Consider the following 15,123-nt stretch of genomic DNA (forward strand, 5'->3'; position numbering starts at 1 on the left):
ACGAGGCTGGCTACTGGGCTTGGTGAACGCCTCTTTGAGCGAGGGGTCCTTACCTGCCACCTTGAAAGAGGCGGTGGTGAGGCCCTTACTCAAGAGGCCTTCCCTTGACCGGATGGAGCTAGGTAATTATCGTCCAGTCTCCAACCTTCCCTTTTTAGCGAAGGTTGTAGAGAATGTGGTGGCACAGCAGTTTCCACGACACTTTGAGGAATCCAAATATCTAGACCCACGCCAGTCCGGCTTCCGGCCCGGACACAGCACGGAGACCGCCTTGGTCGCGTTGGTCGATGATCTCTGGAGGGCCAGAGATAGGGGTTGTTCCTCTATCCTGGTCCTATTAGATCTCTCGGCGGCTTTCGATACCATCGACCATGGTATCCTATTGCGCCGGCTGGGGGGGATGGGAGTTGGAGGCACCGTTCTGCGGTGGTTCGGCTCCTACCTCTCCGACCGGACGCAATGTGTGTTGGCAGGGGGGCAGAGGTCGACTCTGAGGCCACTCACTTGTGGGGTGACTCAGGGGTCGGTCCTCTCACCCCTTCTGTTCAACGCATATGTGAAGCCGCTGGGGGAGATCATCCGTAGTTTTGGGGTGGAGTATCATCTGTACGCTGATGATACACAGCTGTACATTTCCACCCCAGACCACCCCAACGAGGCTGTCGAGGTGATGACCCGGTGTTTGGAAGCCGTCGGGGTCTGGATGGGGGACAACAGACTCAAGCTCAACCCCACCAAGACTGAGTGGCTGTGGCTACCGGCACCCCGGTTCAGTCAGTTGATTCCATCACTGACCATAGGGGGCGAGCAATTGCCCCCTGTGGAATGGGCTCGCAATTTGGGCGTCCTCCTAGATGCCCGGCTGTCAATGGATGACCATGTGGCAGCCGTGGCAAGGGGGGCGTTCCACCAGGTTCGCCTGGTGCGCCAATTGCACCCCCTACTGGACCGGGATGCCCTACGCACGGTCACTCATGCACTGGTGACGTCTCGGCTGGACTACTGCAATGCCCTCTACATGGGGCTTCCCTTGGGACGCGCTCGAAGACTGCAGCTAGTCCAGAACGCAGCCACGCGGGCTATCTTCGGGAGTACTAGGTACTCCCACATAACACCGCTCCTGCGCGAGCTGCACTGGCTGCCTGTGGTCTTTCAGGTGCGTTTCAAGGTGTTAATTACCATCTTTAAAGCGCTCCATGGCTCAGGACCTAGGTACTTGCGGGATCGCATCCTACCACACACTTCCCTGCGACCGATTTGCTCTCACAGGGAAGGACTCCTCCGGGTGCCGTCCACTAAGCAATGCCAACGGGCGGCGCCTAGGAGTAGAGCCTTCTCTGTGATGGGCCCAACCCTCTGGAATGACCTCCCCCCCGATATCAGAACCACCACCGACTTCCCCTCCTTTCGACGAAAACTGAAGACTCACCTGTTCCGTTTAGCCGGCCTGGACCATTCATAACCTTATTATACCTCCTGGCAGATATATTTTAACTGGGTTATTTTAATTGGGTATTTTTAGGATTGTTGAAATATTGTTTTTATCTACTTTACTTTGTACAGTGTCGTATTGCCTCCTCTTCTATGTTTTTATGATGTATGTTTGCATTCCATTTTATCTGTTTTATTTGACTGTACACCGCCCCGAGTCCCTTTGGGGAGAGGGGTCGGTATAAAAATCGAAATAAATCGAAATCGAAATCGATGTCACCAGATAATCCTTTCTACCCAGAAACGCCTTGGTGTTTCTGGCATGAACATGAGTGACCAGATGCCATGGATATCTCTTTTTTGCAGAATTTGTATTCTTCCCATAAAGTCAGCTTCTCACTGTTTTTTTCCCCCTTATCTATTTGTGAAAAAGCTAGACATTTTATGGATGATATAAAAACCTATCCTAGTAATGTTTGATATGTGGTGGTTTTCTAATATGGGAAACAAATAACATTGTTTTGCTGATTTAACATAAAAGGACATAACTTAAAGAAATAAACCTTTTGTTAATACTGATTCAAAGTTGAATCCAACACATTCAACTCATTTTTTTTAGCAAACTGAGTGTATAAAACAAAATAATAATAGATTATATTTGTGTGGATCAGCTGTCTAAACAACCATCTGTCAGGCCTGCAGTTATATTCCTTTTTAGGATCTTTTAGGCCTGCCACACTCTCTATTGTTTCATTATGCTGTTTCATTAGTGTAGTAGTTGGGAGGGGGGAATAGAAAGGAGTAGAATTGTGGAATGTGTTGTTGTCATTCCTTTCTAGAAGCCCAAGGTCATCTTTTGTCTCCGCACCTCTGCACCTGTCCGGAACCAGCTGGGTGGAGATGCCAGCGTGGCCGAAGAAAATTGGACCATGTGATGGATTTATGGGCATGGGGATAAGATCATGAACTTTCAACTGGGTGGAATCCCAGGAAGCTTTTAGATTTGGGATTCCACAGATGTGCCAACATGTCTGACTTATTAAATTGGAACTTTAAGGATAGTTTTGCCTTGGAGTCTGATTTAATTCTGCATGATATTTGGAACGCTGACACTATCTTCTTCATCAAAAAACAATTATTCAAACATATTTAAATAGTTACACTGAGCCTCATTAAAACTGCTATGAAAAGAAGAGAGAAGAGAACCGTAATAAAAGGAACTGGGGGGGGGGATCCAAGGAGGAAAGAGAAGGAAAATGTTTGGCTTCTCTAAGTGATGGAAACAAACAAAGCCATCCATTTCAGTTCAAAGGGCAGATAATTTATATTGTTTTCTTTTTCTCTTTGAGCCTTTATTGTAAGAGGGTAAAGTATGAAGCTAAAGCAAGAAGAGTGGTGTCTTACCTGTTCTGGAGAGGGTCTATGGTTGGAGTGGGTCCTTCCAGGAGATCTGTGGTGGTGATGGTGATGATGGTGGTGATAGTGATGATGGTCATCATCATAGTTGTCTGCCATCAGTTTCATTCTATTCTGAGTCTGAAGGAAATAAGAAAAAAAAAAAAACCACCACTGAATTCTAGAATGCAGAGACCACATTAGGCAACATCTCTACTGCATGAGACCAATATTTCTCCATACAACAAAGTATATTCTATGAAATATGTGACAGCTGATATCAAGGATTATAGAAGTGGCAACATTTTTGTGCTTAATAACTTGTTATGGATCCACCAACGAATTGACTTTCAGAGTTATCTCTCTCATGAAGACCTCTTAAGCCCAAGAGCACATTGGTCCATCATGTTCAGCAACACTTTTGACTTTTTAGCTGAAAAATAAACTTTGTTCCATGATAACTAACAATAGGCAACTATTAAAACCCATCTAGAACAGCCCTCAAGAACTGAATGAGTAAGAACATGATAGAGATGGATGGATGGGTGGATGTGTGGATGGGTGGATGGGTGGATGGATAGATCGATGGATCGATGGATGGATAGACAGACAGACAGACAGACAGACAGACAGAAGACAGACAGATAGATAATAGATGATAGATAGATAGATAGATAGATAGATAGATAGATAGATAGATAGACAGACAGACAGACAGATAGATAAGGGATGGATAGATAGATAATAATAGATAGATAGATAGATAGATAGATAGATAGATAGATAGATAGATAGATAGATAGATAGATAGATGATAGACAGACAGACAGACAGACAGACAGAGACAGACAGACAGACAGACAGACAGACAGACAGACAAGGGATGGATAGGTGGATGGGTGGATGGGTGGATGGACAGAAAGACAGATGGATGTGTGGATGGATTGATAGAACCAATCACCCCATGGAATCAGCAGAAATACCTTATACATAAACCTTCATGGACTGAAGATGCACACTTTTCTACAAATTCTACATCCATCCATCCACTTTAATACTGGACCACAAAACATAAATTAAGATAGATGTGCTTCATAGATTGAATGTTTATTTACAGGATGCCATACTTCTAAAAACTACGTATTCTACACTATGCACATAGTCTAGCCAAGGATGACATCTATTTTATTGAAAGTATTGCATTTTGTATTTCAGATTCACCATTGTATGAATGCAGTGTAAAGATTTAGAGCAAATTAACCTAGTAGATAAACATGGGAATCAGAACTTTCTAGCTCAGGATGTCAAATTGGCGGCCCGCAGGCTGAATGTGTCATACACAGACCACGCCCACTCCAACTCCCAGCTTTTCCCATGGATGGGAAAAACATCATGAAAAATAATGTGATGGCAACGTAATGCGCAGTGGTGGGATTCAAATGTTTTTACTACCAGTTCTGTGGGCGTGGCTTGGTGGCTTGGTAGGCATGGCAGGGGAAGGATACTGTAAAATCTCCATTCCCTCCCCACTCCAGGGGAAGGATACTGCAAAATCCCCATTTCCTCCCGATCAGCTGAGACTCGAGAGGCAGAGAACAGAGGGGGCGGGGACAGTCAGAGGTGGTATTTACCGGTTCTCTGAACTACTCAAAATTTCCATCACCGGTTCTCCAGAACTGGTCAGTACCTGCTGAATACCACCTCTGGTATTGCGGTGAGTTTGATACCCATGTTATAGCTCTACACATATCACCTAAATAGTTGATGACTCCTCCTGGCCAATAATCTAGAACATGCAGCATGTGTGGGGTAATAAAATAAAAATATAACACATTTATTAAACTTAAACCCTCTTTTAATATGAGTCACATCCTAAAGTGGTGCGTTTATTGGGGGATTTTTTTTACAGATTTATAGTCATAAGCTTTTATATGGTCTGAAACACAGCTCCCAATCATATAATGAGAAAATCCCTTTTCAATATACACAACATCTAGTAGATTTCGAGGATTGGCCTTCTCAAATAAGTTGTCTCTGTCTAACAAAGCAAAGAAAAGCAAAAATTTCTAGAAAAGGAAGAAGAGAAAAGATGATCTTACATTTTTAGCAATCAGCTTTCTAAGACAGAGCGATTCTAATCCTTACCCTATTTCTTCTTTGCATTTTAAAAACATTTTATTTGTTTATTTTTTTATTAGTGAAAAGCCTTAAATTTCCTACCTTTCAACTGTATCCTATAAAAATGCACAAGTTAAACAAGAAGATATATGCAATCCTGAAAGTGTTTCCTGTAATGAGGTGTTGGGGATTAAACTTGTCATGAAATAAGAACTGTGAATGAATGACGCCATATTCTTAATATAGTGCTGAAACCTAAATAAAATACCTTTAATATTGATTCCTGCTGAATCCAAACTATTAGCAAAGCAAACACAAAACTACAGCTAACACCAAGTGTGGTACTCTGTGTAGGGCATCTATATAAATTGATTAAATGAATAAACATTAAAATATTTCACAGTATAATTATCCTTCTGAAGCCTTTTTGCAGTGTAACTGCATCTTGTCTTTTGATTAATACCAAATTATGTCAGAACTTTCTGAAGAAAAGAACATTGTTTTGCTGACTTACACATTGGCTAGAATAATACAAAATTTAAGATCACCTTTTGGTTTCTCTTATGGCATTGTCATAAGAAATATACATTTATATTCATGACGCTTAACTTGGACATTGCATCTTCAGTGGTTTCAAGCTTCCAAGTGACACAATCAGATTTCTTATTTTAGTGGATGAAATAGGAAGAATAAATCCATCTAGAAAATATGGGATAATTGTGTGTGTGTGTGTGTGTGTGTTGTATTTGTGCTGATAAATAAATAAAGGGAGATTAGTATAGATCTATTTCAAGCTATTTAGCTCTCATCAGCTAGCCATACCCTTACTGGGATTCGAACCTGGGCTGTATTACATATTAGGCAGCTGTATTAGCCACTAAGCCACAGGCTCTCCTCCTTATCAGCTGAGCCAGGGAAATAGGTATGTAATACAGCCCAGGTTCGAATCCTAGTAAGGGTATGGCTAGCTGATGAGAGCTAAATAGCTTGAAATAGATCTATACTAGTCTCTCTTTATTTATTTATCAGCACAAATACAACACAAATATAAAAAGGCAACATTAAAAATATGGTTTTTTGCCTGGATGGTCTCCTGCAGTGAGCCGATAGACAGAAAGGGGGAGTAGTGAGTTCCCTCCCATATTTGGGCATACCAGGGGTTGTAACACACACATACACACACACACACACACACACACAATTTAAATTAAATACTGTGAAATATTGCAGCCCTGACTAATTCCATTTATGAGTCAGAAGACTTTATAATGCCAGGTATAGTTTTATTTCAGGAAGAAATTAATTAACTAGATTGGAATTTGCCCAGGACCTCAAGGGCTCTACACTTGAGAAACAAAAAAGCAATGGAACTTTTATTGACCCCATATGTTTAAAAGTTTGTGGGGGGGATAAGTATGCTTCCAACTGTACTGGGTGTCTTGGCAATGTGATGAAAAACACACACTGGAGGGAAGAGTGCCACCTACTGATTTCTTTCTGCCTTAAAATAGTTTCCTAACTAATCATTAAGTACAATGATAGATGATTCAATAACACTATATTTTTCTTCAAGACATTTTGACTTCAGTTTGTAAAACTTGATATCAGTTGCTTTAAGTATAATGACAATTTTAATTCTAAATTTAACTTCATATTTTGTTTTTGCATTTCAGCATTATTTCATTTGCACAATCGGGAAGTGACAACAATATTGCACAGAATGAAAAGGCATAAGTGGGACACATTATTTCCCTAGGAATAATATCTGACCAAATGCTTATGAAAACTTGCAGTAGGAATTATGCTCACATAGTAAGAGGAATAAGGGATCAGATACATAAGCAATTATACTATGGAAAAATGTGCTTTTCAATAAATAATTCTTCCTTGGCAACATATTCTCCTGACTATATTTAATCTGTTATTTCACTTAGCAGAGCCAAATTATAATAAAGAGATTGAGCCTTAAGGATTATCACTTCATGGAGCAAGTCCCTGGATAATACATTCTGCAATTATCCTGTTAGCAACCAAACAATGAAAATCATATTGTAATGTAAGCTTGGCTCTGAAGGCCATCTTCAGACGTCATATGTTTAGTTCAGGTCCCAGTAGAAAAAAGTCTGAACTAAAAGTCTTTGATGATCATGCTAATATTCTTTAAATATCAGATACATGAAATATCAGTTAGAAAACTTTTTTGTAGAATCTTTTCCTAAGAACGTATCCACACAATATTTATTAAAATTATGTTTTGAGATATTAATTCCAAATAATGTAGCCTAAAACTATCAATCCACCCAAATCTGAAAGTCACAAGGAGTGGAGTTTGGAGTGATTCTGAAACAACTAGAATATAATAATAAAGAAGCTTAAAAGGATGTGGAGTGTGTGAAGGATTTTATTATATAATAAATATTGATACAGTAGTTCATTATTTTAACAATGAAACAATATACCTGCTAGGGCAAAAAACAAATTCTCGATATAAAATAAAAAAAGTGATAACTTTTGAATTACTTGTGATAGTCTGTCCACTCACTATTTGATTTGTCTGGTATATAATTTGTGTCTATGGAAGACAAGTGCATGGGGTGCTGGAATATTTATGTGCCATTTTTAAACTTATTTCAAAAAGCAATGAAACTGGCGTCCCAATCTCCTAGAGAATATCTCTTACAGGTTCATAGTTAGAGTGAGAGTGAAGGATAAAAGCAGAGTGTAATTAATTTCAAAAGAATATGCAACTGGACAGTATTTACACTGGCAGATCATTTCTCTTTCTAACAAATCTCACTGAGAAAGTGGTCTTATATACCCCAAGAACAGGGGTAAAACTTTTTAAGTTTCTATGTTTTTTGAAAAAAAGGATCATATCAGATTCAGCCAAGATCCTGTTGATTGTAGAATGCTAGTGAAAAAAAGATCCCTAAGAAGCAGTTTATTTCAGATTCTCCTTTTTGTTTTTCATAACTGCCAGCTGAGAAAATGTCAGCTTCACACTTCAATTACACAGAACAGAACAGAATTGTACTACAGTCATAAACCAAGTATATGGTTTGCTAGGTTGGCCATTCAGCTTTGCTAAGTATAGAGAAAAAGGAGCATTGGTTGTTTCAACCACTGCTGTGATTGTTTCAGATTAATTGCAGTATCTACAATAAATTATCCTTTCCAAGTCCATGTTCTTGAGTGCTCAAGTATTTTTAGGAGCCAATCTGAGTTGGTCACTGGGACAAGAAGAGTTTTCTCTTCTGAGCTTTTGGATTCATGCTGGAAGCCATCCTGGGGAAATTTTTCTCCCACCACATTTAGTGAGAGAGAAATTCCCTGAAGATGGGCTCCAGTACGAATCCGACAGCTCAGAAGATTGAACCTCTGGTCCCAGTTACGGATATAGACTGGATCCTTCAAAATAATCCTGGGACCTGTACATTTGCCTTCATTCACTCAAGTGTTTGTCTAAATCATCTGTCCCTAAGTTTGGGACTTTGATTATGAATAGAATTCCTCACAAATATCACTACAGATTGGGAGGTTTTTTTGTGGAGAGAATATTTCTCAAAATCCTGTTGCATGTGAGAAAAATATCCTAATCATCCCTATGGCTCTCAGCCATAAAGTCTGAAAGCCTGAAACAACTATCCTTGCAAAAATATTCCACATCAATATTCTACTATCATAGATAGTCACACCAGCAGTTTTGCCATGTGAAGTTCAGTAAGTTACACCCACTGAAGATTTTTCAGTTCAGTAGGCTTAAAGAAGCATTTAAAAAAAATCATTCTCTCTGGGAAAGCTAAGACAGCCATTTAACCTTCTGAATTTCTCACAAAAATAAAATGGAAAGAAATGAAAAGCTTGTGTTGACATTCTTACCAAGCAAACAAAAAAAGCAATATGCAGATTAGAATTGGAACACAGAAACATATTTTTTCAATTTCCCTAGTAACATTCTTATTGTTATTATCTATAGCAGATTAATACTGAAACATTGGCACATGTGATATAAATATGAAAAACAGTTAAGGCACATTGTTAGTGACAGAAGATGTTATTTAATATTTAAATCTGTTTTTCTCCCTGTGCCAGCAAATGTCATGTTAGTATGCTAATAACATTTTGGTGAAGCGATATTAGTAAAGTTGTCCCTCAGCTCTGGGTCCTCTGAAAATATATAAGAAACACATGCAGCCAAATATATGCACCCATTCAACAATGTGCCATTAGATGGAATGTTAATCGTGTGCAAATATTACTCAAACACATTTCAAAGCCATATCCTTGGCCCTAAACAGATCCTAACACAGGGTTGTCAAACTCTGTGCTTAGACCTGGCCTGTGGGATCACCCTGGAAAGGACTGTCCCACTGTGACTCTGCCAGCGAAAACGGAGTTTGGAAGGGCCATGTGCAGCCCTCCCGAACTCTGTTTTCAGTTGCGATGGGCCTCCTGCAGCCCTCTATCAGCGAAAACATCAGTGAAAACAATTTTGCTGGCAGACTGCTTGGACTACCACAGGCATCCCCGACACAAGTGACAACAAGCTGGTCATGCCCACCCTGACTGTGACCCCACCACCACCAAGGTGGAACACAACCCTGATGTAGCCCTCAATGAAATCGAGTTTGACACCCCTGTCCTAACAGATACACTGCATAAACGCAATATTGTAAAATAAAGGTGGCAAAGCTTTTCAACTGTTACGGACCTCTTTCTCTCACAAGGATTTTTCAAAGGCTGCATGCTAGTTGTGAGTATGGCGAAATCCCTCTTCTAAGGGGGAAGCAGAGATGCCAATGATCTTGATATTAACCCCAGCCTGATTATTTCTTTCTTCATTTTTATACATACATTAGATTACTTCATTCTGTTCTTACACATATAAAACAGATAAGGAAACAATTCCAACTAATTACTCATATGCAAAGTCTTATCCTTCCTATACACAAACACACCTTAATTTTTCCCCTTCTTCTTTGCTCACTGTTGCCTTACAGCAGAGTCTGAAAACTTGGCTCTGTTTCTTGGCCTAGGGCCCGGACCTAGGCATGCTGTGTTGGGGGTTGCTGATGGGTAGATAAGATTCCCACCCCCAGACCACCAATCATTTTGGATTTTAGCTTTCCTATTTAACTCTCCTAATTTAAATTGTCTTGTATTGCCTTTTTTAACTTGTCATTTTGCTCTTCAGAGATGCTGTGAGATGGGTGGCACAACATTTAATAAATAAATATTTTTTTTCTTTTCACTTTCTAGCTGCTTGTATTAATGAAAAATCCCCTTCACATGGCTATTATGGGGGGTGAAAAAGACACACCTATTGGCATAAAAGGAAGGGAACATTTTTTTTCTATGTAGCAAGAAGGCAAAAACCATTGTGTAGATCAGAGGTATTAAACTCAAGGCCCACAGGCTGCATCCATCCTTAAGCACCTTAAGCACTCCTAAGGGGTGCTTAGATGTGGCTACCATGGAAACAATGGTAACATGGCTACCATGGAAACAATGAAGGACCAGGCCTCAGTGTCTCTGCCAGCAAAAATGGAGCTCAGGAGGGCTGAATGCGATCCTCTCTTGCTCCATTTTTGATTGTGACAGCCTCCTGCAACCCTCTGCCAGCAAAAAGGGAGCTTGGGAAGGCCACATGAAGTCCTCTCGAGCTCCATTTTCTCTAGCAGAGCGCTTGGGCCACCACAGGCACCCTCAACATGAGTTATGTCGGGCTGGCCATGACCCCTGGCCATGCCCCCCCCAAGGTCAAACACCACACTGACGTAGCCCTCAATTAAATCTAGTTTGACAGCCCTGGTCTAGATAGTCAGATGACATGGGTTGAATTTAAAGGAGCTGTGGCCTGGATTAGGTGGACAAGTTGGTGATTTCCCTTTCAAGCCATAAAAGGATCTACACAAGGAATTCAGGAGTTCTATTCTTTCTGTAATCTGAAATGGGAATCCAAGTTCAAAGAAAATCAAAAGTCCAATGGAGCACAAATGACAATAAACTTAAATTTATTGTACACTGAGATCAACCATGCTAAAAATAGCCATGACAGTTCACATTTTCAATTTGTAATTTCTTCTACTTTCATTATCAACAAGAGTGCGATTTCCCTTCTAGAACACTGAACGTAGCAGTGATAAAGTATAGGGAAGTATTTGCAATAATAGAACTATTTGTATTCATAAAAACTGCAGTAAGAAGTAGTCTATACAGGGCAACTGTCATTTCATTTGTAAATTGGACAGAGGTTTTTTATATATATATAAAATCCTGGAAACATATTGTTTCCCTTATTGCTATTCTGTTAAGACTTCAGTGAAGCATAAAGAATACAAAGAATAATATCCTTTTCTTCCTCTAGCAATTGCAGAAATTTGTTAGTTGTTGAGAATGCCAACACTTGCGCATTTTTCATAATATGTTTGCAAGATAGTTGGAGATTATTATAAACTAAAATATTGGACCATTTTCTTTTGAAAATATAGTTCTTAGGCATCTACATAAAAATCCTAGTAAAACTGAACGCTGAATCTAGACATGGACTGGGATCAATCATGATTAAATTATTCCATTGACTTCAAAGGGAATTAACATTAACCAATCTAAGATATACTCTTAGGCTTAGTCTTTGTGTAAACCTTATTGAATTCAGCAATGCTTACATGAAGATAGAATACAATTTGCTATTTAAATTCCAACCACATGAAAAACACTTTCAACTTGCTAGTATTTTTTATGAAAGAATCTGCAGTAGAAAAGACTTGATGAGTCTTTTCTATTCCTGCAGATTCTTTCTTCTTCCTAGGAAGACACTAAGGGCACTTATTTTACCTAAAAATGAAACAAATAGTGAAATCATTTCTATATGATCAGAAATTCCACACTGATTGCATTCAAGGAATCATTCTATAGTTTACTGAAATAAAACTTCAGAGAAAAAAAATAGATTGTTAGTTTTTTTAAAAGATATAATTACTAGCGAACCCGTATTGGTTGGACATGACCAGACTGAGCCTGAGGGAGGGGTCAAATCAGTGGTGGGTTCCTATTGGTTTGGATCATTTCGGCCAAACCGGCAGTGGTTTGGCTGACACTGGCAGTGACCCAGGTCTGCCACGCCCCCGAACCGGTGGTGCCATAGGCGCTGCCATCTTGTTATTTTGCTTCTGCTCATGCACAGAACAATTTTCATTGCACTGCTCATGTGTGCACAGTGCTCATCAAATGCGTTTGCATGCGCGAAGCACTCACCAGCGAACCAGTAGTAGAGACTGCCAGAATCCACCCCTGGGTCAAATGTACTATAAGTCATGACTTCCTGCACGCCCACAAGAGATCTAAGTTCACTCCATCTTGAATGCCTCTCTTACCTCCGACTCATTTCCCTTAACTGGTCAGATTCTTGTGGAAAATTTAGGATTGCAATAAATCTTTATGCTCATTTGAACTGTATGAATCTCCTGATTTTCATGGTGCTTGATAGTATTAGGTTCATATGTATCTATATATGTATTTATGTGCCTGCCATATATTTGCTTTAGTGGATGTGGACGAAATAAACCTTCCTAGATTGGGGACAGGGCAAAATGTAAAGGCATACTTTGCTCAGATCTTTCCTAATCCAGGCATAGTCTCTTTTCTGCAACCCCAAAACTAAAAGCATCTTGCAGCATTTGCAAGATACCCAAAGGGAAAGATAGGAAAGATGCCTCCAAAATATAATTCTGCTGGAATAGTTGCATTTTCTTATCCTCTCACAGTGAAATACAAAACAAATAGAGAGGAAGACAATGAAATGAGTTTACACAATAAGGCAAGGAGCCGAGAGAAATCAGAATGGTCCTTTAAAATCCAGTCTATTTCAGTATGAAATATGTCGGAAAGTAACACATCAAAGCCTTCCATATTGCTGGAAATGATTGTTAGAAATACACTTTGGCAATTGCCTTGTCAACTCTTTCAGTTGACTCATTTCAACAGTAGCAGATAGGCAGTGCATTTATTTTAATGGATTTAGAATGCAATTGTCATTTAATTGATGGCAACAACTTTGACACCTGTCATTGCACAGTATTACAAAATGGACTTGGTTATTCCAAGCACATAATACAGCTCCTTCTTTCAAATCCTGATGGGTAATTGTCCTTTCACAAACACCAGCTGGAATATTAGACACTTAACAGGCTGGCAAGCACCATGTTTTAACTGCCAAAAAGACCCTTATCTAAACTATTACAAGCAAATTTCAATTTCCATGGCATCTGTGATTGAGTAAATTTTTGCTGACAATTGACATTTCTCTTATGATCATCACACATTTGGGATTTCTGCTTCCTAAATGTCTGCGACCTCTAGGGGTTAAAAAAAATGTAGCAGAGCATACAGGAGAAATGGTATAGAACAGTGCAGCAAGTAATGTATAGGCTGCACTCATGCTAAAAGTATTTGTCTCTGTTCTAAATAATAAAAGTGGTAATTACATGGAAGGATGTAAGAACACAAATACAAAGAAAAGGGCTCAACTATATAATTAGCATTTTGAAAAGGGAGATGTCTGGACTATGCAAACATTTTAAACCAATGTATGTGGGCAATATAAGATGTTCAGATTGCTTTATTTTCTGCAGAAAAAAAATAACGCATTGAACAGATAACTTTCTGGAATAACTATTTAAGAAAACAGATCCGGGAACTATTATTATACTATATTAAGAATGTTAATAGAAAATATATACAACAATAACCACTAGTACTTTTTTTTAGTCAAATGTTGAAATGTAAGAAGTACAGGATATGTTTTTTTATTTTTTTCCATCTGATTAATGGACTGCAATATGAACCATAATTTTCCTATTACTAAATACTTTATAGCAAGATCGGAGAAATGTCATTTTTACTAAGAGTAGTAAAGAAGGTTCTGTTTTGTAATGATGTTAATAAAAATGAATAATGGGTCTTTAGTGGTTTTTGTGGGGGGGAAATTGTAAAAATCAGAGCTTACAAGTATTGAGAAAAACTTCTCCAAGAAGTTGAACAGTATTCAATCAATACTGACTGATCTTAAAAAGCTAAGTTAGGAATTGGGTGGAAAACCATTTCAAAATCCCAAAGCTATAGATTAATATATCAAGTAAAAAAAAAATCCATGAAGAAGGCAGTGACAAAAACTTCCATAACAATTGTCAAGAAAACAATGTATGTCCATGTAGTCACCTGAAGTCAATCTTGATTTGAAGGGATGAACAATTGATATATTCCATAGGACCATTTGGACTCCCGAACACGTTATAAATGTGTTTTCCTTGTTTCTATCTGAATCATGGCAATAGAATCATTAAATCATAATCTCTCAATGAAATTAACAGATAGAAAATCATAAAAACCACACCATAGCTCACATCATATCATAAATGAGGAAAATTATTGTAATCTTTTATGCAAGTGATAGCAGTAGCAATAGCATTTAGATTTATATACCACTTTATAGTGTTTTACAGTCCTCTCTAAGCGGTTTACAGAGTCAGCATATTGCCCCCAACAATTTGGGACCTCATTTTACCCACCTCGGAAGGATGGAAGGCTGAGCCAACCTTGAGCCTGGTGAGATTTGAACTGTCAAACTGCAGGCAGCCAGCAGGCAGCAGAAGTAACCTGCAGTACTGTACTCTAACCACTGTGCCACCATGGCTCCTATTTTTTCTTTCAAAGAAAAATTAAAGTTGAATAGTCCAGTTTCATTTTCCCCAATGAAAATGAAAGTCCCCAATTCCTTTGCATGTGGGAAGACATAATAAAAAACAGGGCTGCCACAAAGACTGTAAGCAAGATTGACTAGCAATTATTGGAAACGGGATATTCAATACTGTATTTCAGAAATCAGCATCCTAAGTAGTGAACCAAGACTGATCCCAAGATATTTTGCTGCTTGACCAAAAGACTCCATAAGTCCACTTGCAGAAGCCAACTGAGCAGCAAATAGATTTTTTTCTTCAAATCTAATGTGACTGTGTGAACTTCAGCCAAAGAAAGCAGTTTGCTAAAAGTTGCTGGCAGGTCACTGGAAACAGAGTCTTATCCTCCCACATCTGGCTCTGCTTCCTCCCTACTCCACCTTTCTCCATTCTTGTTTCTTGACCACTGAGAGATACATATTCTGCAACACCAATGGGGACC

The 15,123-nt window shown here is 39.1% G+C and overlaps 1 protein-coding gene across 1 annotated transcript in view; it reads right to left on the reverse strand.

Annotated features, from left to right (window-relative positions):
- Positions 1-15,123, reverse strand: part of ERC2 (ELKS/RAB6-interacting/CAST family member 2) — a 548,821-nt gene that overhangs the window by 73,770 nt on the left and 459,928 nt on the right. The window contains exon 15 of the mRNA XM_081935890.1: positions 2,836-2,967. Coding sequence (XP_081792016.1) covers positions 2,836-2,967 — 132 coding nt within the window. The remainder of the gene's footprint in view (positions 1-2,835; positions 2,968-15,123) is intronic.

This window comes from Natrix helvetica, assembly GCF_964273705.1.
Source record: "Natrix helvetica genome assembly, chromosome: 1".
Taxonomy (NCBI): domain Eukaryota; kingdom Metazoa; phylum Chordata; class Lepidosauria; order Squamata; family Natricidae; genus Natrix; species Natrix helvetica.